The sequence below is a fragment of the Meriones unguiculatus genome, chromosome 7 (assembly GCF_030254825.1).
Source record: "Meriones unguiculatus strain TT.TT164.6M chromosome 7, Bangor_MerUng_6.1, whole genome shotgun sequence".
NCBI lineage: Eukaryota > Metazoa > Chordata > Mammalia > Rodentia > Muridae > Meriones > Meriones unguiculatus.
This window is the reverse complement of record NC_083355.1, coordinates 79,705,538-79,732,500: the sequence shown is the minus strand read 5'-3', so window position 1 is coordinate 79,732,500 and position 26,963 is coordinate 79,705,538. Positions and strand designations below refer to the sequence as shown.

The window sequence follows — 26,963 nt, the reverse complement described above, 5'->3', positions numbered from 1 at the left end:
TGTTTCTCCCCTGTAGCTCTCTCCCTCCTCCCCTCCCATTCCTCTCTTCCTCCTCCTTCTCCACGCATGCCCCTCCCCAAGTCCACTGATAGGGGAGATCTTTCTTTTCATTCCTTCTGATCTTAGTCTGTTAGGTCTCATCAGGAGTGGCTGCACTGTCTTCCTCTGAGGCCTGGTAAGGTTGCTCCCCCTCAGGGGGAGGTGATCAAAGAGCAGGCCAATCAGTTCATGTCAGAGACAGTCCCTGTTCCCCTTACTAGGAAACCCACTTGGAGACTGAATTGCCATGGGCTACATCTGTGCAGGGGTTCTAGGTTATCTCCATGCATGCTACTTTGTTGGAATATCAGTCTCAGGGAAGACCCCTGTGCTCAGATTTTTGGTTCCGTTGCTCTCCTTATGGAGCTTCTGTCCTCTCCAGATCTTACTATTTCCCACTTCTTTCATAAGATTCCCTGCATTCTGCTCAAAGGTTGGCCATAAGTCTCAATATCTGCTTTGATAGTCTGGAGGGCAGAGCCTTTCAGAGGCCCTCTGTGGCAGGCTCCTGACTTGTTTCCTGTTTTCTCCTTCTTCTGATGTTCATCCTCTTTGCCTTTCTGGATGGGGATTGAGTATTTTAGCCAGAGTCCTCCCTCTTGATTAGTTTCTTTAGATGTACAGATTTTAGTAGGTTTATCCTATATTATATGTCTATATGAGTCAGTATGTACTGTGTGTGTCTTTCTGCTTCTGGGATAGCTCACTTCAATAAAACAACCAGCCAATGATGAGCAATGGAAAGAATAGGGGAGGGGCATCCTGGTCCTGAGAGGAGGAGAGAGAAGCGAGTGGGAGAGTCAGGGGTGGGGGAAGTAGGGGATGAGAGATTGGCAGGAGAGAACTTCCAACTATGAGGAGAGATGAACCGGACCTAAGATATGACTAAATGCAAGTATAATGTGGGAAATCTGAATGGGAGGAAACTATGAGGGGCTGGAGGTTTAGGATGGAGTAACTATTGCCCAGCATTGTGCTCTAGGTTAATTAAATAAATCCTAGGCTCTATGTGGTAATTTGGGTGTACAGCTGGTTTAGGAATAACCACTGTTTAGCTGAAAGATAAATCAATATGAAACTTTAACTTTTGACAAGACATTGTGCCAGATTTAAGGATACTGTATGAGAAGATAGAATTATATTTTTTATCTGCAGATGAAGATATGCTATATTATGCTATACTGTATGAAAAGATAGTTATGTTTTTTAATCTGCAGATGCAGATTTGCTCTATTAAATATTATCAGATTGAATTCAGTAAAACATAAAACAGAAACAAATAATATTCACACCAGGAAGTTAGGGATAGTTTTACTCTACTGAGTCTGTCAATGTGATTTACTATACCAACAAATTAGAAAGAAAGCTATATTTTCCATCAGTCAAAACCCAATGTCTACTTGGTTTAAACATCCATCTGGGACTGGCAAGGTACTTCCTTAAACTATTGGGAGTTACTGTCCCACAATTCATTGCAAACATCATCTCTGATAGAGATAACTTGGATGTACTCTTTTGAAATCATTAGATTACCATCGAGTACTTCTAGTCAATACTGCACGAGAGGTGTTAATCAACACACTAAGAGAAGCATAAGAAGTAAGTGTGTGTAGATTAAAAATACTAGGTATTATTTATAGATAGCATGATAGTATACAAAAAAATACAAAAGATTTTGCAAACCATTAGAACTAAAACCAGGGCTTGGCAAGCTGCTTAGAAAAAGAAAACTATACAAAAGCTGTTATTTCTTTACTCCTACAATAAATGATCAGAAGAACATAAAAAAGAAATTATTTAAAACAACAGACTAGGACTTATCAAAGATGATTTAAATCTTTGTGGAAAATTAGAAATCTTTTTCTGTATAAAAAGTAGTATCTAATATCTCTAATGTTTTATATTAATTTCTAAAATAGACATAGAAATGGTAATTATACATATTAATGAGTACTATGTAACCATACATTTGGATAAATGTGCACTTTATTTAATCAGGTGAAGACACCTCCATTTATCACTGTTTATGGAAAAAATGTTACTTTTTTCTTGCTTTTTGAGACACACAGTAACCAGTCATTGTCTGTAGTTATCACCTTATTCAGCAGCACACCATAGCTCATTGTTCCTGCCACCTACAGCCCACTGAGAACCTTCCCAATGTCAAGAAAATTCCAAATTTTGACTGAAGGAAATAAAAGATATGCATTTCATGACAAGTTATGGAGGACTGCTTATTGCCATGTTCTTCTTGATGGAAGACCCAAACCACTGCCACCTAGCACTATGGCCACCCCGACTTCTTTGCCTCTCTCTACTCGGGCGAGCAAGTACATGCCTGGCTCTTGCCTTCCTTCCTGGAAATAAGGTCATAAATGGGAGAGTGTTCAACTCTTCCAAGATACCTCCCTGCATTCCCTCCCAAAGGGAAACCCAAATGAGTTTCCTGGCCCTTTGTAATTGCGTTGCATAGTTCTGTAATCTACCAGCACGCCTCCTTGGCATTTTCAAGGTAGGCATCCAGGGTGGCCCGATCCCTGTCACCTTGTGCTGTAACCCCTGCAACAGATGCCAAGCAGACCTGGCCCATTTCCCCACAATGTTTCTCAGCACTATACATGAACAAAACCTTGAGAGCAACAAGTGAGGCTTCCCAGCTGAATGCCGCCACCACCAGGCGTGAACCTGACCTCTTTGGTTATTAGCTTGAAATGAACTGTTCTGGCTTAGATCAAAGACCCTTGGTCCTACCATCATATGACCCTCGCTTTCTGACTCACAGGTCTTGTTGCCCTTGGCATGTTTCTGTGAAGTTGTGGACCTGTCTGCCTCATGGCCTTTCCAGTCTTCCATCTTCTGAGGTCAGTGCTTTTATGCTGGACTTCCCTGGACACTCACCTCACTAAACAGAGGGCCTCCTCTCCACTATCACGTTTTTCAGTTTGCTTAGATATTAAGTGGGCAATGCTGTTTTTTGGATCCCTTCAAAGACTCCAATAAGAAAAGTGTCAAATGACTCCCAAATTAACTTAAAATAAATGCAATTTTAATTAAAACACCAACAAGATTCTTCTTCAACTTAATTTGCTTCCTAAAAGTCACAGGAAAGTGTAAGGTGCCAAGAATAGCAAAGACAGTGAGGAAAGCGAAGGAGAAAGAAGAGATGAAGAGGACAATAAGGAGAAACATTTGCTCTAACAAGGACTAAGACAATATAAAATGTTACAAGTTAACACAGTCTAATATTATCGGCACAGCAATAAACAGGTAAGCCAAAGGGTGCAATGCGGAATGTGAAACACACATGCTTACATTTGGTGAGTGATGGTTTGCACCACTAAGCCAACAATTGTGCTGGGTTAATTAGCAATGTATATAGAAATAAAAAAAGTCGAATCCCTTTCTTATAGCATAGAAAGTAAATTGCATATGAACTATGGGAAATTAGTAAGTTATAAAGGTAAATAAATACTCACCGGGTTACCATAAATAGTAAGCTCTCTGAGAGAAGGGATACCATCAAGCTTTTCCAGTTCTGACATTTCCTATGTAAAATGTAATGGATAATCATTTGGTTAGCTAACATTTCCCAGCATAAACTACTCCAAAGTCATTTTATGCAAGTGTTCGATTTCAGGTAGCTCACAATTGGATCCTCTAATGTGAACCTGAGTGAAGACTGTAGACTCCTACTATATGACTCACAAAGATGACACTGTCATGACAACGAGCAGAACTTGCAAGGCAACAGCAAGCTTTTTCTAGAAGAGTTCTGAGCCACCCTAGGACTTAAGACGATAACCTTAATAACAGAGGAACAATGTTGACTATGCTCTGTTCCACTAGCTGGGAAAGACGGATAAAAATGATTTTTCTGGTTATATGTTCTGCCCTTCACCCTGCATAGGGCTATTTATTATTACCCACTTAGCATCAGTTTAAGTTTTCGATATTGTAGTTTTTGCAAAATTTCGAAAATTATTTATTTGTATTTAATCCATATGTGTTTTGCCTTCATTGTGTGTTCAGATGTTACATGGAGAAGTACATGGAGAATCAGACTGAAGAATCACCTAGCCATGGGGATAAGCTGAAATCACTGTTTTACAGTGATTCTTAGCAGCCAGGCAATAGGGCCACCTTTTTCTCAGTCCACATTAATGGACACATTGGGGAAGTCGAAGGGGCTGCACCACGGTGGATCAGTCAGAGGCCGCATCTACCTTGATCTGAAGTACTAGTGTTTTGCTAATTTTCAATAGTTTTCTCTCGTCTTATCGTTCTTGGCTAACCCAGAGGTTGTATTTTCACTTGTAGGATTAATCCTGCCATCAGACTGCCCAAGTTGATATGAATCCAGAGACAAAAATCTCTCCCTGACAGAAAATTCTGAATGGACAGCTGAGGTTTTGAAAGAACATGGTTTTTAGAAGAATTCAAACTCACTCTTAATCCCCAGAGTTACTGTATGTGGTCACACTAAGGTACAGTAGCATCAGCAGCCGGCCTGAGTTCATCGGTAAGACAATCCTTCTAACCCGATGAAGAGTACCATTTCAAGGACAAGAATAAAAGGCTAAAGCCATTTAACAGCCGACACAACTCAGTCATGTTTTGGACGATGAGTGCAAGATCTTTGATTTGTCACACAGGTTGCTGTATAGCTGTGTTCAGGTTTGATAGTGAACCCCCCGTAAACATGACTCTGTTCATGTTGATGAGGAGAACGCTGTCATACCAAGCTGATCTACCGGCCCCTCCATCCTCTCTAAGGACTAAGGTGTTGACCGGTGGGCAAGGACCTCCTGGGGGAAAGCTGGTTTCTTGGTCTAAGCGCCTACTACTAGGACTATGCTGCTCCTAGGCGACCTGGCAAACAGAAGTGACATTTTTCTAGGAAGGTCCTTACCTATGGCAATCTCTTAACAGATCTCTCTGGATAAAAACTGCTTTCAGTTCACCCAGAGTCTGTGGAATTACGAGGCATGGCCTTTAATAAGATGCAGCACTAAGACTTAAGCATAGAATGGAAATGTCTCAGGAAACACTCCCCTGTTCTGAGAGTACTCTACAAAATCTTTCTTAGATAGCCCACGTGATGTGGAAAGAAGGTAACCAAGGAACAAATAAAATGTCCAAGGCCTCAGTTATTGGAATGGTAAACAAACCTTGATACCAGATACAGTCATTGATGAATGTATGGAGGTTTTATTTGTTTTTACTGAGCTGGTTTATACTCAGGCTTTGGGCACGCTGGGCACATTCTCCATCCCCCAGCCCCTCCCCCAGCTCTAGATCTCACTTATTAAGCTCACTTACAGTTGCAAGAAACATGGCCCTGTGGGATACCCATTTTTCCAACTGAGTCAAGTTTTGGAAAGATCACTGTCCGTTTGGCTAGGCTTTCCTCAGACTGGGGCCTGAATCTTGCTAAGTCATGTACATGCTAGTTTTTCCTCAGTATGTATGTCTCCTACTTGTTAAGTTAGAAGGGATATTACTCATGACTGCCTTCTAACTTTGGAAAGAAATTTCCTATCATCACAGAAAAGACTATGAATTGTAGCAAATAGAGCCTCGGTTGTATACTTGTCTAGTGTCTACCATGTTCCATGTGATATCCTAATATAACTATGGATAAGATGGACACGTGTCTTGCTCTTGCAGGAGGAATGGAAGTATGGATGGCGGAAGCAACATTGGTTAGAGTAGGTTTTTGGTCATTAGCAAAATGCGGATACAAGCACAAGCTCTGTCAGGTTGTATCTACCCTCGTACCTACGAACCACCTCAGGAGACACGCTAAGGGAGCCCAGTTGGTGCTGTACCTTAAAAGAGTTCATACAGTGCACGCCTTGTGATGTGCCTGATAGAGAGTGGGTAAGCGGCACTCACCGTGCTTTAACTGATGTGTTTGGGAGCTTTATGTTCAGGTCATAGAGGACCCCACGCGTGTAAGACCTCAAAAACGATAGCAGCCTGAGATAACATTACCTGGATTTTGTTGTAGCCCAGGAAGAGTTTCTCCAGTTTCGCCAGCGGCTGCAGCTTGCCCAGCTCGCGGAGCCGGTTTTCCTCTAGATGAAGGGTCAGCAGGGCACTTGGCTTGGCGAAAGCACTGTCCGTAAACGCTCGGATGCGGTTATGGTCGATCACCAGCTCCTGCAGGACGACCAGGTTGTCCAGCCCTTCCACCTGACTGATCTCATTTCCTAAACAGTTAGACAGGCTGTGAGCCCCGACTTCCAGAACCGAAGTTGTAATACGCATCAGTTGACCTTTAATGCTAACATATGTGTATGTATACTCTTGTATTTTAAAATTGTAAGACAGAACTGATCTTTCCCTAACCGCTAATGAGCAGTCCTTCCCTAAACAACTTTATCTAGCCTTAGCAACCCATCTTGTCACTCTGTTCATTCAGTTACAGAATAGTCTTGGACTAGTTTTCCTCTCCATTAGATATATGTAATTAGCTGCTTAATCTTCCTAGTTCCTACCTTACAGCTGCCTTTTAGACTGACCACTGCTATTGATAGCACTGTGGGCCAGGCCATTGTTACATGTTATATATATATACATATACTATGCGTTAATATATACTGTAAAACATGTTATAACCTAATGTATAATTATAGCATTGTGTATAAAATATTATGTACATTAATGTATGTTATAGTATGCACTCTGAATGAAAGAATGCATAAATGTTTTAGAGTAAGACAGACTCGATTACTACAAAACACTAGTGCAAACTTGGGTACGTTATTTTTCCATATTGAACCTCAATTATTTCTTCTTCTCTTCCAACAGCAGAAAAATGGCTAAGAAAATAAGATAGATAACTATGCAATGGATTTTTCAGTCGTAAAGAAGAACAAGATTATATTCTTTGCAAGAGAATGCATGTAATTGGAGATACATTAAGCAAAACAAGGTACTCTCGGAAAAACAAATTCCATATTTGGAAATGAAACTAAGAGAACAAAGGGGATTGACTAACGAGGGCAGAAAGAGGAGACAAATGAGGTACAAAATGCACTCAACATAAAATACATATTTCTATGAAATGTCCTTATATGATAGTACCAGGTACAACGAGTGCCTACAGCAACTAAAATATCTGATCATATGCAGCTAAAATAAAAAAAAACATTTGTGATTATTAAGTTTTTGTTGTCAGCGATCGGTAAAATAAATTTTGATGCTACACTTGTTTGTCAAAGAAAGATGCGAATGGAGTCATCGTACAGGATTTATAAAGAGCTTGCCTACTCACCCTGTAGAAAGAGGAACTTTAAGTTTCTTAATCTGTTAAGTTGTAGCTGAAGCAAGTTACAAATTCCATTGTATCCCAAATGAAGAACCTCTAAACTTTGCATTATTGGAGGCAAATTTTCATTGCTTCCTAGATCTCTGAAACACACAGGTAAGTTTGACACCATAAACTTGATTTAAAAGCAACTCTATCATAAAAGGCAGTCTGAAGTGTATTCATTATAAAGTGGAAGTAAGATAAAAACATATATGAGCTTTTGATATGTGATAGTTATGTAGCACTTTAAATAACAATGATAACTTTTATCTCTTAAAAATGCTTTATAAGAAAAGAATAAAGTACAGGAAGCCACAGTGAAAACTGAATCAAGCAAGAGAAAAATGTATTTCATTAGAAGGGAACAAATAGTTACCTTTATTCTAAAAAGACACATGCCTGTATGTATTAAACTGTAACTGATCAACTAACAAAAAACTAATTGAGCTAGTAAATTAATTCATCAAAGTCACAAAATAAAAAATAAAAATTGCCTGGAAATACAGAGCCAGTAATTAAAAAACGTAAAAATAAAATTAAGAAAACAATTCTTACACTTTTTACAACAGTGAAAAGAAAATAATTTCAAAACACTTTAGAATAAATTCCAAAAAAGAAGCACAAAATTTATATCCAGATAGCTACACATAACTGAATGAAGCCAAGAGAGTTATCAGTAACTGAAAAATTATTTCATGTTTGTGGATTAGAATTCTGAATATTAAGATGGCAATTGCTTCAAACTGATGAGTAGATTCAATACAATCTCTATGAAAAGCTCATTAGGAGAAAATGAACTGTCTTAAAATTTATAAAGAATTCAAAGGACTCTGAACATCCAAAACAATATTTGAAAAGAAAATAAGCCAGGTAACTTACATTTGTATATTCTATATATTGAAAGACTACATAGCAGTGCAGTGAAATTAATCTTGAGATGACACGGTATGCGTCTCACAAAGTAAGCTAAGTGAAAAATGACACTTAGCTTACTAAGAAAAATGACACAAAATGAAACTAGAAGGAGGGCTTGGAGGTAGAAGAGGAGCAGCAGCGGGAGGGGAAGCAGGATATGATGACAGGGGACTGAAGATGAACAAAGGCTGTCATATACAGGCATGAAATCCTGCAACAAACCCCACCACTTTGTACAATTAGCAGATTCTAATAAAAATGAAGACAGTCCTTGCTGTGTAATTCCAATCTTACACAATTCTAAGAAGAGGGAAAATATATTGGAAAAGAAAGCCGGTCGGTGGCTTTGCCGAGGGCTGGGACATGGGGTGAGGGGATTGCAAAGAAGAATGACAGCGGTTCGAGGGGGCAGTTATTTCACGCTGTGGTCTTCGCGGTTGTTACAGGACCAAGCACATTTGCTAGAAATCGTTGAGTGTTAAACTGAAGTTGGTAACTTTGGTCTAGGCCAATTGTCTCTCAGCAGAAATGGTAACACAGGAATGTTTTTCTTTGAGAAAACTGAAAATAAAAAATATTTTGACTTGGTGACACACACACACGCACACACACCTGTCTATCCATCTGTCTGTCTGTCAATCTGTCTAGCCATCCATCCATCCTTTCATAAATGTGTAGGAGAGTAGGAGCTGTGTCTTCATCTTCACAAATTCTGTCTTTTCCATTACTGGAAGAGGTAGGGGACAATGACAAAGACATACTTCATCTTTCTATTTGTGAGGTTTATTTTTGACATTTAGCTTGTTAAATAAAATCATTCTTAAAATTAGCCAAACGTGTACAGGAGGTGTCATTTCTTTGGTTGTTTTTAAGTGTGAAAAATGAAAGAATTTTTTAAAGTACCTGTTTAGTTTAGAGATTCCTTGCTGTCCATAGCCACTTGAAGGGACTTTCTGGTACAGCAGCTGCCTGTTGCTTAAGTGAGTTTGAGGTTTTACCCTCGGCATGATTGATTCAATGTGATTGTAGTTGAGGCATAAGACCTACAGAAAGAACATCGTATTAATCAAATGTCCTCTGACTAATACTTGGGGAGAGAACACAATTAGCAGTATCATCTTACTGTGAAAAATAAAATAGTTTATCCCAAAGTGTTTAGATTGAGCTTGGAATATGATTTTTAGTGCTCTCACATGTTGGAAAACCACCAAAAATAAAAGACGCAAGATACTAGGCAGCTGCTCAGCTTTCTCAGTTTGCATTCTTGACTTGTTTAGGCCTGATACAGATGAGGGAATTACTTAGAAAGTTGTTTCTGTGTTTACATGCCTTTAGTTGCTGATTGAGTTGAAGCAATGAGACTGCTTTGAGAACCACCTCATTCTCAACTTTGTTTCATATCTGCTTACTAGAGATACTGCCTCTCATCCCAGCTCCCATTGAAGAGTAAGATGTGCATGTAAGTCAAGGACACGAGATGGATGGACAAAATTAAAAACATCAGAGGGCAAGACAAAGATTCTCTCTTCTCAGTGAAAAACAAATAAAAATACAATTTAGGGAATAATGTCGCCACCTTAATAAGGAAATACATTTTAGTGTAAAGTGAAGATTAAAACTTGTGCTGAAGTCTGTGAGGGCGGCCACGTGCCTTCACGCTGGGCAGGTAGATGAGGCCGCTGAATGAGGTGAGGTTGTTGTTCTGGAGGTTCACGCTGCTTATGTTCCTGAAGTGGTCAACGGGAATCAGATCCACAGCCCTGAATCGGAAAGCAAATATGGCCATTATTTCAATGGGACAGGGTGAATGCCTCCACACACGACTCCAAAGCCATTCAGGAGTCTCACCGAACAGCTTCTCTGCGATGTCTATGCTATGTGTATGTTCTTGTTGCTCTGCTATGAGGGAAATGACATTGAAGTCGATTGTAGTGAAAGTTTTGGCTTCTTTAGAAACTCGGGTATGTTATGTAAAAACGCTTTTGTTTTTGTTTTAATCCCAAATATGGGATTTTAGTTTGGGCTTTAGTTTGTCCACAGCTGATAACTGTCTCTTGTGGGGCCTGGTCTTTGCCAGCTGGTAACGGCCTGCCTCGTGCAGCACAGAGAGGGGTGTGGTCTAGGACTCTGAGGGAATATAAATAGGAGAGTTCAGAAAGAGAAGGTGTGGCGGTTTGGAGAGACAAGAAATGGATGGTGTGGCGGCTTGGAGGAAACAGACAGAGAGACACGTTTCAGCACAGCGGCTTGGGGGAGACAGCTTGCTGCATTTGCTGTTGACAGAGATTGGTATAGCCCCAAAAGAACCCATAGACCCTACACAGACAGAAGAAGTAAAGGGGTCTGCACCCCCCACTAACCTTTCTGTTGCCTAGGGTTAAAAGGTTGGTGGAAGGGAGGTAGAGGCTTGAATACCCCAAATAAAATAGAGTTTAGAGGAGAAGAGGGAAGGGGCTACAGCTGGGACACAAAGTGAATAAATTAAAAATAAATAAATAAAAAGCAAATGAGCGTACCATTTGGTTGCTTAAAAAACAAAACACCCATATCTGTTACCATTAAACAAATAGTTACAAGTCACTTACACAATAAACATCTCCAGTTTATTTCCATATTGACATACAAGTTCATGAACTCAGAACAGACTTGAAACAGTAAGTCATAAGATAATCAGGCCCTAAACTTACATGGACACATGGGAAGTAGGTTGTTTCCAAAGTGACAAGAAATGAAAGGGGTGGAAAGGAAGGAGAGAGCAGTGAGGGCTTTGAACCAGGACTTTTTTTGAGTTCCGTGGAAAACTTTCACAGCCTTGGGTTCAATGCTGTGAGCAGCAACTGGGGCCTTCGGGGTCATTGTTTTTTTTTTTTTTTTCTTTACTAACTTTGATGTTCATGTATTTTAAGACGTAAGTACTTTTGCTATTCCTTAGAAAAACCACAAAACTTCAAGTGTAAGTAGTAAACCTAATATGACTAGTTGTAAAAGAAATGGGAGAAGGAAAACCAGGTGGGGAAAAAAAAACCTGTGGTAACTTTTAAATCACAGTTCCTGATTGTACAAATTATGGCATCATTTCAAGGGGTGTCTGAGATAGACTAGGATAATTATTGGGTATGCTTGGAAAAGAGTCAGAAAACGTGGTAATTATACATGCAGCTATAACGACAAATACACACTCTAAAGTACCTGATAGATGATGAAGTCCAGTTTAGTTCCTGCATTTGGACAAAGTTTGAGTGTCCCTGTCGCTCGGCAATCATGTCGGAGGTGAGCCTACCACCAAACAGGTCTTTTGCACACTCAATTTCTAGTGAGTCCTGTGAGGAAATTTAGAAAATGATGAGCTCTGTTACAGATGACCACTCTTCTCGTTACAGATGCAAATAAAATAAACACACTTCTCTTTCTCCTTTCCACTACCCACCCCATTGCAAACAAATGCAAGACAATACCAGGGCTCTAGGGACTTTGGGGCCTGCGGAACCACACTCCTGATTTGAATTTTTGCCTCGTATATGCCAGACTGGGTGCTGGGGAGCCAGAAAACAAAAAGCCTACCATAATCCAATTGTCTCTAGTTAGCGGATGGGCATCGAGGAAGGCTAGCAATACAGCAATGGTTAAACGTTCAGATAACGATCAGCTTATGTAAGCAACAGACAGTAACCTCGGGCCCTACCACCAAGAGCAGAATGGGCTGCTCTGTATTGCCAGCCTACAGCAAGACGCTTAGCCTTCTCCTGTCAAAGGAGAGACGGAACTTACATTCCCTCCCGGCACAGTGCTACCCTGAAAAATAACAACCCCAAACCAAACCGACTCTCACCACAAAGCGTTGGCTCCTGAAGACCACGGAGCGGGGGTGAGGGGACTGGGCAGTGACTTCTTTTTCTCTAATAAGGGGTCTGTGGAGAATTAATGACGCAGTCCTGTCTCTCACAGCCAGGATGAATCAATGGTGGTCCATGGGGACCGGAAGGAGGAGGCTCTTTTAGCCACACAGAATCGGTGTCAGTTTGGAAAGTAAGAACCCTGGCGTTGGCATTAAGAACTAAGCCCTCTTCAGGCTAGATCTCTGACTCCTGCCTGACAGCGACATCTCCTCGCTGGTGCATGGTCAGAACACAGTCAAAAGAATGACACACAGTGAGCAATGCTTTGGGGAACAGTGAAGGAGGCTCTGGGAGTAAAGGCAGAGGGCCTTTTACCTCAGGTGCATTTTATTCCTGGGACATGATTTCTTGCCTCCTGCGACAAATATTTGCATTTGCTTTGTAAGACATGCTTATCCTTGTTGGAGGCCAGAACACAGCTATAGAACCCAATCTGGTAAAAGCTCTTGCTGAGGGCTGTCCTTAGCGAACCTGACTCTGGGTATGGCCTTCCGACTTGCTCTTGTGCTTTCCCAGATATAATCTATAGTGGGTGACAGGCAACTGTGTTTAAATTGGACTGTCTTGAGAGAGTGCTGGGAAAGGGCTGCTCTGTTAATACTTAGTATGTATTTACTGACAGTTATTTACGTGTTTTTCTGGTTTTTTTTTTTTTTCTTGTCATCTTTTTCTGAACTCAAAACCACCTTCCTTGGATTATTGCCTTCTTTGTTGCCTTCATGTATAAAAGTACACTGAAACAGAAGTAAGGCTGTCTCTAGCGTTGGACTGTAGCCCACCACATTCTTTCAAGTCCCCAGACCCCAGGTCCACCAGACACAGATCTAAATAGGTTGGGATAATGCTGAGACTGCATGGTCAGGGGAGGGTTACTTGGGGTTGAGGGAGGGCTGCTGAGACAGGTCACCCCTGCTCTGCAACATACCAAAAATTGTCCAGGGAAAAGTAGAAAAGTCTCTCATCAAGAAAAAACAAACAAACAAACAAACAAACACTCAGTGGGAAAAGACAATCAACAGAGCCTCTGAAATGGCATAGATATGAGTAAATTAATAACAACCGCGTCTCACAAAAATGCTTCAGCAATTACGAATGTACCTGAGTCAAATGGAAAGATAAATTACCAGCAAGGAAATAAAACACGAGAAAAGAGTAAAAGATATGAAAACAATTTTAATCCTGAAAAATATTATGGCTAGGCAGTTATCCCAAGGGCAGTGATTTATCGGTCTGTGTTAGATGAAACTGGTAAGTCTTTTGACCAACATTTACTTATCCTCCCTTCTTACATTTCTAATTCACAAAGACTTCATGTTTGAAATGAGAGCATATACTCTTCATGCAGAACGGTTTTTACATTTCTTACATTTTTCAAAAGTATGTGGAAAAGATGTAATAAATAAAATTTTATGTATAAAATAAAATGAAGTTGCAACTAAATAGACAGCTTTTTAGCACTTCATAGACCATGCCTTCCCTGAGCCAAAGATCTTTAATAAAGACCCGTCTAACTTGAAACAAGTCAAGGGACAGCAAATCATGTGACAACAATCACGCAAAGCCTCTGAGTTCCTTGAGCATTAGTGCTTTGATCTGTGTCATTCTGATCTATTTACATCTCAAAAGGCTCTAGGGATGGACTGCCTTTACTCCTCTCTGCTCCCACTTCTCACTGCTTTTCTTTCTTTTCTTTTTTTCACTTTAGGTTTCCTAAGCAAAACATTAAAGCCTTACACAGACTTCCCTGCATTCTTTACTCTCTCTCTCTCTCTCTCTCTCTCTCTCTCTCTCTCTCTCTCTCGGCAGCCTCATATATGCGTTCAGTTTAAATATCAGCTCTCTTCAAACTATTTCTTAACCTAAACAGCTGTGGATGAAATTTCCATATACAAATTTAGTCGCATGATTTCAACCGCCTGCTTGATATTTCTAGTCTGATAACCTAATGTCTCATATGAGAAACTGAGAGCAGCCATCTCGTCTCACAATGGTGCCTTTCTTCTACTCAGATTATTTTATGGAGCCTTTTGTTACAGTAGTCTTGGAGAACAGGGGGTCTTTGTTGAGGCTCATTAAGGGAAAGCTATTTCCTCCCAGTCGAAAGCATGGAACCAATTTCTGCAGATATGCCATTGGTTCCTCCCTTAAGAGTTAGGTCACCTGGGCCTGTCAATTACCTTTTCAGGAGGTCACCCCTCTGGGAAGGTTTACTCATGCAAAGCTGTGCTAAAATGTTGGGAGGAATAAGTATCCCCTTCATGAGTTGATGCGCTTTTTCTTTAGAAAATACGTTGTCCGTGTAGTCACTCATGGATCCACTGGAAAAGCGTGACTTTCTCTTCTTCCTTTCTATCACGTTCGTTTGCTAACCTAAGCCAAGACATATTTTCTCTAGCACTTTGGGTCTTCTTAATCCTTCTCTGAAGCTACCTCCATGGCTGACCATGTTCTCTCAACTCAGAAGACATGGTTCTCTCTGCCTCCTGAGTGCTAGCGTTAGAGGCATAGGCACCTGGCCAGCTTTTTATTTTTAAAGTCACCTCCTTCTGGTTCATTTTCTCATTAATTGGTCCTGGAATATTTTAGTAATTTTTTTTGCTCTTATTTTCTCTACTGCCATAAACCCTGCTATTAAGATGAAAATTTTTAATACATGGTTCTGAATACGTAATTAGCCTTCTGAAAAACATTCGGCTCAGTCCCATTCCCTTTAATTTGAAATCCAATTCTTTAGCCTAGTCTTCATGTCCCATTATTGATTCACAGATTTGTAACACAGCCCACTGTACGAAGGACTTAGAGCCGCTTACAGGGAACATATGGGAAATGAAGATCAAGACTAAAGCACAACACACGTAGGGTAGGGGCGGGGCAGTGATGGCGCAAGCCAGCCAGGTCTACAGCGGGAGTTCTTGGACAGCCGAGGCTGTTACACAGAGAAATACCGTCTCAGAAACCAAAGCCAGAACCAAAGCAAAACAACAAGAAAACCCCAACAAGAACAACATAACGTTGAATAGATAAAGACTAGGATCAGGAAAATAAAACTAGGATTAGGGACAGAGAGAATATAATATCCTATAGAGTTTCTATTATTGAATCATAAAATTGGCCCTATGCTTTTGGGATGCTAAAATGAAATGGGAAATACTTATATAATACTCATTGTCACTGAATAGAACAAGACTTTCCCCCCTGCATTTATCTCTAAAAGTATTTTCTCATGACACCTTTCAAATGAAAGAGAGCACATAAGCGGGATAAGAGCTCCAACACATTTAAAGCAGATGCGATATAGTTATATAAGACTATGCATCAAAATCCACCCTTAGCGGAAGCCCTTGCCCGAATGAGCCCAACATCCTGGAGAATTCGCATTTATTGGGATAAGGATGTTTTACTCAGTGAGACCCTGAGAAATGTGGCACTGGGATTAGTAATCTTTTCAAAGTGTCTCAGAGCATTAAACCATCAAGAGCTGTTTTTCAGCTTTCTGGCGTGCACATTTGTACCTTGAGCGCTAGGTGACATCGCGTGAGGAAAGTGCATCTTTCAGACATTTGTCTGGCACTTAGCCTGCTCCATGGAGCTTGGGCGTCCTGCATAAACTTCCTTGATAAAGAACCTTACTCGATGAGGGGTCTGTGCTCATCCTCGAGTCCTGTGTTCTCCATTGGCTGTTTTAAAGAAATCTTGCCATACTACATTTGTTGACTCACGTGTGTTTTTCGTAATTGTCAACAGTTGTATTTTCCCGGGAGCTAAGAAAGAGTTCTTAAGCTTAATAGGGTGATGGCCCTCTGGTGTGACCGTTTCTCTTCTCCTCGTGGAGCTGTGCCTTGTCTGTCACAGTGCTTACTAGAGACTCGCTCGACCTAGGCCTTCCACATTAGGAAGTTACTCATCTCTAAGCTACACCTCCAACCTCTGCTCTTCACTTAAAAGGGCTTTTTTTTGAGTGTGTGTTTGTGTTATGGTATGTGCATGTGGAGGTCAGAGGGCAATCTTGGGCACTGGTCCGTCCTTCCCTAATATCTGGTGTTCACTGCTAAGGACACCCGGCTACCTGGCCCATAGGCTTCTGAGGATTCTTCGATCTCTGTCTCCATCTTTGCGGGGGAGCATTGGGGTTACAGCCATGGACTACCTTGCCTGGCTTTACCTGAGATCCAGAGATCCCAGGTCAGGTCAGTGAGTGTGTCATGCTTGGGCCTCAGGCTCCTCACCTGCCGAGACCACTCTTCACCATGGAGGCCCTGAGTCCACTCTATGAAAACGTAGACTCCATCTTCCCTCCCTGTCTCCTGTTAGACTATTAAGAACTGGCCTGGTGAGAGGGCTGTGAACTGCAGATCCCCAGAGTGCTCTGGAGGAGGAGGTTTAATGAGCGTGGAGGGGAGGGGGCAGGGGCTCAGTATGATAGCTAGATATAAAGCAATACTCAAAGTGCTTATGTGAGTATGCAAATATATGCATTGTGGATCACATTTTAGGATTCATATAAACAACTTACAATTGAGATCCCATCCAAGGCCTTCAGTTCTGTAAGATGAAATATTACAAACAACCGGTAGTTTTCTTGGTTCCAAATAATAATGTTCCCATACATGTCTAGGATGATCAAGTTGCATAAGCCCTGCAGCATGAAAATACATGCAATTTACCCATATGTGCAAATCATACTCCTGCATGTTATTTTTCCCAAAGGTTAGACAAACTTGAATTTTAATATTTGAATTATTTATAATTTCTTAGTGCTTTTAACTATACTTTAAGTACAAGGGTTTCCCTTCAGAACAGTAAGATATGACTATCCACAGTATTTCTGTGGTCTCTATTATATGATTATTATCCCTTCTAGGATGCTGGCATTAAATGTATTCTCAGAGGCAAAGGTTTAGAGAAAAGGTTTGTACACTTAAAGCTATATTCCTTGACGATGGAGTAATGGCTTGTTGGGTGGTATGTTTGTGTCTATGTGACTTAAAGGGGATGGAAAACGCTAACATTTGAAAAGAGACAAACCTGAAGTGCACTATCTTTCTGAAAAGGTAGGACAACCAGTTTTATGGGAGTATTTGCTTCCCCGGTAGAGGAATGGATGGCCCTGAGCAGGTGTGGAGAGGAGCTGTTCAGATGAGGGATCAAGTTTCTCAACACAACTGGCTTATTTTCTGCTGGCACTGTTCATACCTAGGTTGTCCATGACCAAAAAGAGTCAGAGAAACCGACAAAATATAATCGATGGTTGTGGAAAACTCATCCTGAGAACAGAACTGTTAAAGAATGCCAGATTGGGAATCTTTAGAACTGTTGAAGAAAGCATTTCTTTTTTTCATAGAAGGAAGGTATGTGAGTTAGGGTTACTATTGCTGTTAGGAAACACCATGACCCAAAGCAACTTGGGGAGGAAATGATTAATTGGCTTATATATTCTAAGTCATCCTCTATTGGGGGAAGCCAAGGCAGGAATTCAAACAGCAGGCAGGAACTGATGCAGAGGCCATGGAGGAGTGCTGTTTACTGGCTTGCTTATCATAGTTTTCTCAGCCTGCTTTCTTATAGCACTCGGGACCACCAACTTCATGGGTGGCCTTCTCTACAACGGGGAGGGCCTGCCTACGTTGATCATTAATTGAGAAAATGTCCTGCAGGCTTGCCTACAGCCTGACCATATGGAGTACATTTCTCAATCCAAGTCCTCTCTCCTCAGATAACGACGGCTTGTGTCAAGTTGACGTAAAGCTAGCCGGCATAGAAGATTTGGGATCTTACATTTGAGCATGAAAATAGGGCACCTCACTTCCTCAGAGTCAGGATGAAAGCAATCAACAGAACAAAAAGCCAGCATGGATTCTCAAGGCAAAACAGACATGTGGACAAGTGGAACAGAACAGAAGACCCAGATACACCCAGGCAGACGCTCGGGGCCTTTTATAGTAAAAATATACATCGGGCAGAACAGCTTCTTTAATATTTATTGCTGGCAAGCCTGGATACCCACAAAACCGATCCTACTCCTCACCCCATAAAAGCATCGACTCAAGGGCAGGAGAGAGGTCACAACTGTTAAGAACACTTGTTTTCACAGAGGACCCAGGCTTAATACCTAGTACCCACAGGGGAGCTCACAATCACTTCCGATTTCAGTTCCGGGAGATCCAATGTCCCCTTTCTGGCCTCCACTGCCAGCATCAGGCATGCACATAGTACACATATAAACATGCAGGCAGAACACTCGCACATACAACCGAACAAGTCTAGAACCCCAAACAAAATGACATCAACCCAAAAAGGGTCAAAAATCTCAGTGTAATACCTAAAACGTAGAAAACGCCAGAGGTAAAGATCGAGGGAATGTTTAGAAATGTCAGCAAAAGTAGTGGTTTAGCTAATAGGATTCTAGAAGCCCAGAAAAACCACAGCAAGGACTGACACCCAGGATGCCATGAGTTAAAGCAGGCTTCTTCTCAGCAAAAGGAACATTTGCCAGCATGAAGAAACAGAACGGGAGAAACTCTGTTTTAACAGAAAAAAAAAAGTACACATCTCAAAAATATTAAAAATCAAAGGGCAAACAATCCAGTCAATAAAAGGGTACGTAAGTTGAACACACACAGTGAGAAAGTCCAAATGAACAACACACACAGAGAAAAATACACACTAGGAAAATGCAAATCAAAACTACACCGAGATTCCATTTTATCCCTGGTTAAAATGTTGTCAGCAAGAAAACAAAGACAAGAAAGAATAAACCCAACAAAGCACTGGCAGTGATGTGAGGGAAAAGAAACACTTACGTTTGATTGATAGGGATGTAAATTATCCGAGCCACTATGGAAATTAGTATAGGGGGTCCTTATAAAATAAAACATAAATATATACCCTGCTTCTGAGAGGACGGCCTCCCCAGTGAAGTCAGCTGATCAGGTAGATGACTGAACACCATGCTCATTGCAGCACTAGTTACTACGTAGCCAAGCTACAGAACCTGCTTCCCTGCCCATCAGTGGATGAAAAGATAAAGAAAGTGTGCTATGTATATATTATGTAGTATTCAGCCATAATAAAGGACAAATACATGCCACTTACAGGGACAGCAGAAGGCTATGTTCAGGGAAAAAAAAGATGGTCTCAGAAACACGAGTATTGTGTTCTTTCGCTCATATGTGGAGTTAGTGGCGAGAAAGGACACGGGGGTAGGAAGGGAATGTCATGGATGAGAAGAGGAAAAGTAAGAGGTGCAGGAGGGAGGGTTGAATATGACCAAGGTTATATGTGCCATGAAAATACCATAATGAAACAAATTACTTTGCACAGTTAATACGTGTTGGTAAAAAATTACCCCATAAGTGCATCAGGTTGCTGTCACACTGGGGTCATTTGTCTATTCACGTAAAAGTCATGCAAGTGCGTTTCAATAAATTCTGTTTCACTTTCTTTTCTTTATAGTTTTCAACAAACCCTGTGCCGTGAGCCTGGCTTCCACAGCATAAAGAAACAGTAAACGCTTTTAAGAGCAGAAAACTGCTAGCCCGGACGGTCACCTTCAAGCAGTTGATCTCTTGGTTCACAGCTATGTAGTTATTGCTGACGTACAACTCCACCAGAGTGAAGGTCTTTTGTAAGGCGCTCAGCGATGTGATCCTGTTGTTCTCGAGGGAGAGGGAGTGCAGGTGCAGCATGTTATCAAAGGTATGCTTCTCCAGGCCAGTGAGGAGGTTGTTGTTCATGCTGAGGCGGCTTAATTTAGTCAGTTTGGAGATGCCTAGAAAACCAGCAAAGTCAAGAACAGGCTCAGACGGCAGGTTGGTTTCAAACAGAACAAGCTAGCCACGGCCCTGACGCTGTAGAGTGGTGCAAAGCCACAGCACTGTCGGGGATCACTGACAGTAACCACCATTCCAGTCATTTCTCCCTTTGTGTTTCAGAAGGACAGAGTCAAAGGTTAAAGGAAGGCCCTCTGTAGGCAGCAATTTCTCCTTCCCGGAATAAAAATAGAACAGCCACCAGCTCTCCTATTAAGTCACTAAAGATTAGAAATCAGAGTATAACACTCTGGAAATTATGTCATCGGCAACCATTTGGTCCAATTCTCACATTACATGCCCAAAGCTGTTTTTAGAATTCCGAGGCTGGACACTCCCGGCAGAATGGTCACCCTGTCCTGCAGGCAGTGAGTGGGGGAGCATCCAGGTGGGAGAGAACAGTTGAAAAGGAGGGATTTTTGGTTTTTTCCCCTTTTTAAAGACAGGGTCTCAATATGTGGCTCGGGCTGGTCTCAGATTCACAGCTCACAGTCCTCCCGTCTCGGGCACCCGAGTGCTGGGGTTACTGGCATGTGTCGCCGTACACCTGGCTGAAAGATGAGAATTTTGGAGTCATAGTTGCCTTCAAATGCATTCCATGGGGCCACAGGTAAATGCTATAATGACTCCTCCACTTCCTCATCCGTAAGAGGAGCAAGTGGAAACCTACTTCCAAATATTAAATAGAACGGTTTTTAGGAAGGGAGACTACGAGGCCATTTGCAGCAGGTCTCCGAAGGTTTCTATCCATTTACTTCCATTAAAGGCGTCAAGTGAGGGTCAGGACAGAAGCTGAGGCAGAGCGCAGAGTATTAATTTAGCATATTTCAGAACACAATGACTAAATGTTGGGTTTTACCTGCAGATAAGCTCAGATCAAAGTGATCTGAAGAATCTAGAATACCTGGTGGGGGGGTGGGGGGTATTACTTTACTCTCTGGCATAAAATCAATGTTTCGATATTAAACTTTAAGCAGTCAAATATGCTCATCTCGCCATGACTGAGACCTTATTAAAAGAGACTAATTGGTTTGGAAGTGGAGCCATAGAAAAATGTATACAAGATTTTCCATTTTAAAATTTCCGGTAAGTATAATTTTCATTTTTGTTAAAGTCTTCACATTTCTAAAGATAACCTTAATTCCACATCTTGCAAAAGGAAGTGGACTGGTTGATTTTTTTTTTTTTTTCTTCCAGAGCAAGTTTCATCCGTACACTCCTTCGGTGTTACCCGTGTTAATGACCGCCTCGTCTCTACATTTCTGCACACTAGGTCTGGTAAGAGGAGGCAATGCCCCGCATTGGAAAGGAAGGAGGAGTGGGGGTTGACAGTCAGCTGCCGGGCTCTATGTGCTCAGAAGCTCACCGTCAATCCTGTCGGTGCAGGTATCCCGAGGCAGACCTTCCCTGGACGCATTCCCCTCGGGAAGCTCCGCCCTCGGTGTTACCGAGTCGCCCGGAGGCGCGGTAGCTGTGGCATTTACCTTCTATCTTTGAGATACAGTTGCCGTCCAATGTCAGCTCCTCCAGGTTGACGCAGGACTCCAAGCCTTCCATCTTGGAGAGGTTATTGTTGCTGAACGATGCCCATTTCAAATTCTCCAATTTTTCTAGATTTGTGATTTCAAAGAGATGTTGTCCATCTAAATTTAAGGCAGTTATCTATACAATAATTTATGTTACATGTTACTTCTGAATCTTGCAAACAAATTCAAAATTACTAGATTTAAAAAGCTAACAAAGCAACCCAAATGTGATAAGGAAACACTAGAATTCCTTAAGGAGCTAATGATACTGAAAAGTTGTAGCTTACAATAAAGCTACGGCTTGACAAGGCTCTAGGAGGGTGTTCACTGTGTTATGGACGCAGGGGTGTGGCAGTTGGGTTCTCACTGCAGCTACGGGGACAGCTGCTGGCCCAGAGCTGTCAGTCCCTCTGGGGACAGCCTCAGCCACAGAGCCACTTTGCCCCTTCCTGGTTTGGCTCACTGTTAGTGGCGGATACCAAAGTCCGGCCATCTCAGCCCTACTTGGAACTCATTTAAAGCATCATTTGGATTCCAGGACTTAGGACTACAGAGTCCGGACAGTCTCATCCTTCCTTATATAATAAAAATGTCACCAGCGTCTCTCCTTTTCAAGGGCATCTTTCATGTCAGCACTAGGAAGGACCCTGATATGGTCAGGTGACCTTACGCAGCAAGAAGCTGTTGGCGCTGTAACTTGTACCTGCCTCACGACCCCTGGATAATCCCCTCATTTTCTTGCCAAAATTCCTGATCCCTTGCCATCAAAATGTTGGCTTGATCTCTGGCTCTGAGCGTTAAGTATCAAAATCTACCCTCCAGTTTATAGCCAACCTTTATTCTAACTCTCCAAGTCCATAATAACCATAGCTGAAGATGAGCCTCTGAAACACCTACCTATAACTTAGCTTTATCATTTCATCTTTAAAAAAAAGATACGGTACATTTATTACCTTAAAAGCAATAAATTGCCCTATATATTTTCTCAACTTTATTGAAGCATAATTGTCTACTCAAAATGGTAAATATTTAAGGTATGTCATTTAATTTGATAGCCATAAAGTTAACGCTGTGATCTCAATTCGATGTGGAATCTAAATAGTCAAACTCACCGAGTCAGAGATGGTTTCTGGGGATGGAAGTGGGAGGGCAGCGAGACGGGGGGTCAAAGGGTATAAAGTTCCCACTTTAAAAAAAATTGAGTTCTGAGGGGCTAAATTATGATATTATGTCTACAGTTAAAATACACTGTATTGTGTAACTGACATTTGCAAAGAAAGCACATCTCAAGTTTTCCTTTTCCAGTTGATTTCTTAACTTTTCTGTTCCTTATCTATCTCTGCCCTCTTCATGGCTCACAGCAATGCTGAATGCATAGCTCAACTGAAGATGATACAGGTTTTAATAGAACGAGCTGCTACCTTCAGGTGCCAGTTTCCAGTCAGATGAAAATGTGGTCCTAACTTTGAAATCTGTGTCAGGATTTTGGCAGAAGGCCATACAGTAAGCATCCGAGGTCTTTCTTCTTTAGAACTAGAGTGCTGTAAGAGAGTTAACTAATAAAACAAAAACATAGGATGAATAAAAGGAATAGCATATTGATGTTCATTTATATATAGCTAAGATGTTTTGTTTCCCAGGGAGGATGAAAACTCAATAAATGGTTTTAAAACATGTTCTTTCCCTTAAAACAGCCTCCAAATCTAGATAAATTTTGATTTTCACTTTTTCTTGTTTCCCACACAAAACTTCAAGAATTCTCGTACTCTAAACATCCATTTCATGCCCCCACGAGACACTTACAATCTAGAACAGTACCGCTATCCCGCAAGCTCCTGTGGTCCCATCTCAAGGCTCTGCCCACCCTCCCTTTGGGAAAGATCCCTGTTATATTTTGTCTACTGTCCACTTCTTCTCTCTAGTCCTGTTTGTGTTCATACACAACACATCATTAAGCCTTACTTGGCTTAAACTTTTTGGGACCCAAACTGTATTCCGTTGACTTGCTCCTTTTTAACATTATGAAATTCATCTATGCTTCAACATTTCACTCTCCATTTGTAACCAGTGGGTGTGAAAATTCCCTCTTGATGGACTCCTTCTCTCTCCCCCTTCTCCCTTTCTGTTCCAGACAGGGTCCTCGAATTTTCTGTGTAGCTTAGGATGACCTTGAATTTCTGAGACTCCTGCTTTCGCCCCCGAAAGTGCTGCAGATACAGATCATGGTTTGTTTATGTTGTGCTGAGAACTGAACAGGCTCTTTGCATGCTAGGCAAGCACCTGGGCTAAGGGAGCTACATACAGCTCCAGACTTGTACAGGCTTCTCTTAATGATTCTGACGACCATGAACCAAGGCTTTTGTTATTAAGAACACTGCCACCGTGGATGTCCTTGTGCTGTTGTTCATGACTCCTGCGCATACACAAGGGTTTCTTCAGAGTATGTGAAGTTGCAGAAGTGTGTATGGGGGTGGGGGGAGGGGAAGAAGGGGGAAGTGAAGAGAGGCGAAGAGTCAAATCACTTTTCCAAAGTAATTGTAACAATTGTAATTACTATATTGTATTTTGGCTGAAACTTAAAACTGTTTGCCAACTGGTAAGATTAAGGATAATTAGCATATCATTGTGTTTGAACCTTCATTTTTTTTTTTGAATGTTAATATGATAAAGCATCGTTTTCTAAGGAAGTTGGTGGCTCTGATATCCTATCCAGCAAAATGCCTTTTCAAACCCCTTCTTCCTTGGTTTTCCCCTCAGTTGGTTATCCTTTTCTGTACATATTCTGGCTATTGAGAGAGACTATATTTTGACATTTGTGTTGTACATTTCCTTCCCTGGAGTATTACTTACCTTTCTCTTTCTTTCCTTTTAGTGTCCTTTAAGGAAAGTCTGTGTCAATTTTATTGTACACAAGCCCTATCTTTCATATAGTTTTGCTTGTTGTTTCCTTCCTTATGAATACTTTCTTACTCCATGGTCACAAGGATAAATCACATGGGTATTTTCTTCTAAAACATTATCGGTTTTTGCCTTTTGCAGTGAAGCTTTTTTTAAAGATTTATTTATTTTTGTGTGCATTGGTGTTCTATCTGCAAACACGTCTGTGTGAGGGTGCCAGAGACCCTGGAACTGGAGTTACAGACATTTGTGAGCTGTCATGTGGGTGCTGGAAACTGAGCCTCTGGAAGAGCAGCCTGCGCTCTTAACCACTGAGCCATCTCTCTAGCCCCTTTCAGTGAAGTCTTAATGCATTTACCCAAGCACTTTGAACTGAACAGCTGCTTTGGTCTGCAAAGGTGGATATGTTTGTCTATCAAGCTCTCCCAGAGGTTCGGGTCTCTGCTGAGTCTTTGTTCTGGGCTGTTGTCTGTCTTCTAATTTGGTACCAGTATCACATCTTAAAATTTTTAGTTCTCTATTTCTATTGGTACAAATCTCTAAGTCTTTCTTAATACATTAATTATATTTTTTATCAACAAATGTTTTCTTCCCTTCATTTTGATTAGATCCAAAACCAATTGTTATGTTGTTTAAGGAATTAACATTCCAGTATCCCAGGATATGGGGTAGAGGAGACGTGGGGGGTAAGGAGACTGGGAAAAGTGAAGGGAAAAGAAGGTGCCTTCAGTTGTATTGGATAAGAGAATAAAGAAAAAGAAAAAAGAAAGAAAGAAAAGAGATTGAGATAGAACTGTTTTTGAGTGTTGGGGATCAAACCCAGGGTCTAACCCAAGCTGAGTGGTTGGCACTAATCTACATCTCCAACACCCAAAGCGCAGGATTCTCTGTCTGTATAACGTAGGTATTTCCATCCCCACAGGCTGACATGTTAGCTTTGTATTTAGCCAGGTATATATAATACTGAGTCTAAGTCGACCCTGTGCTAAATGCTCTCTCAAAGCCTCCTAACCTTACTCTATACACAATACTGCTTGTTTTCTCCCAGCCTCTAGAAAGGACTCAGTAAGTTCATGTGACTAGAAAAATAGTTACCCTAGTGATAGTGGGGTGGTGGTGGTGACATATGGGGCTGTTCCAAGATAATTCATAAGGCCCCTGGGCATTTATGGGGGGTGAGTATGGAAGGTACATTTAAGCAGAAACGCTGTCAGGTGTTAAGATCAGTGTATGCTGATTTTTAACAATGTGCTGGAGAGAATATCAAACTTAATGAAAGAAAAAGAGCATGAACAGTATTGTTTGTATTTTTTCACCTAACACAGGGAATAGTAGCCTATGGCCTCCAACCTGAGTAATCTTCGTTCCACTAATGAACTTCAGAGCTGCTCTGGTTTCGTCTTCAGAGATGAGGAGTCCGTCTAAGTGCGTGAGCGTCTTTAGTCTGCCAATAACACTCAGCCTCAATGTGGCTGGCTTGGGAAAAAATATCAAAAAGTTAATTTTCATAAAACATCACACGTGTTATGATAGGGGAAAGTAGCTCTTCCTTTCTTTCCACATAACTGAAAACTGTACCTTCTCTTTTCTTGTTATATTTCCAAAACTAAAGACTTAATTTACTTTCCTAAATAATAGTTGGAATTAAATTATGTAAAGAGAAATCTTTTTTTTTCAAGGTGTGAGTCTACCGCTCTGGCAGGGAGATCCCAGGTGCTATTGGAAAGTGTCTGGTGACAAGGATTATGGGAACCACAGTGGTGATTCTTGCTTATGGAATGGACAGTTAGCCAGGGAGCTGGTACTGGACTCAAATGGGTTTCCTGTCTCTGATGTCCAATTTGACTACAGGGAGATAGTGACCATTTGTTAAGTCTATTTTGGCCAAAAACCAAACCAAACCAAATTGTTATTGTTTTACTTAGCTTAAAAGAACAAATTTAATGGTATAAATTTAGTGATATGGTCCACTTAATTGAACCAGTCATTTTACTAGGACTTTTAACATAATAAAGACAGTCTTACAATGTTATTTAATTATTTATTCTTGAGATATACTCTCACTACAGAACATAGGTTGGCCTTGAACTGGCAACCTTCTTGTTTCTGCTTCTCAAGTGCAGAGCCTGGCTCTATGAGCATTTTAGAAGAAATGAAGAAGGTTCTTAAAAGTATAAATTGGGACTCATGTAACGTAATTGGCATTAGCCTTAGTCATATTATTAACATGAATAATAATAAAAAATATTCAAATCTCCTTCTATAACAGTTTGATTTTATGATTCAAGTTTATGAAGATACATGATCTGTACATTTTTGAGAGAATAAGTAACGGAGATTGCAAAGTAAACCCATATGTTTATTATCCAGACTTTAGAATGCTGTTCCCGTCTTAAAGGTATACTTCCCTCACTGTATCATTTTATTCTTGGCTCCTGCGTCATCGTAAAAACGTTCTACCATACCGACATAGGAATTCTCCGCAAATTTGCAAATGGCAAGAATGCTTTCCAGCTGTCACAGGTTACAGGCTATCTGGCGTGACAGCACAGCCTTTTCTTACAGG

The 26,963-nt window shown here is 41.1% G+C and overlaps 1 protein-coding gene across 1 annotated transcript in view; it reads right to left on the bottom strand.

The window, feature by feature from the left end:
• Positions 1–26,963, bottom strand: part of Lrrc9 (leucine rich repeat containing 9) — a 73,161-nt gene that overhangs the window by 13,136 nt on the left and 33,062 nt on the right. Inside the window, 11 exon segments of the mRNA XM_060387634.1 lie at positions 3,516–3,584; positions 6,034–6,251; positions 7,319–7,455; positions 9,173–9,312; positions 9,921–10,029; positions 11,459–11,589; positions 16,679–16,801; positions 19,713–19,933; positions 21,458–21,635; positions 22,921–23,055; positions 25,748–25,873. Of these exon segments, the coding sequence (XP_060243617.1) occupies positions 3,516–3,584; positions 6,034–6,251; positions 7,319–7,455; positions 9,173–9,312; positions 9,921–10,029; positions 11,459–11,589; positions 16,679–16,801; positions 19,713–19,933; positions 21,458–21,635; positions 22,921–23,055; positions 25,748–25,873 (1,587 nt within the window).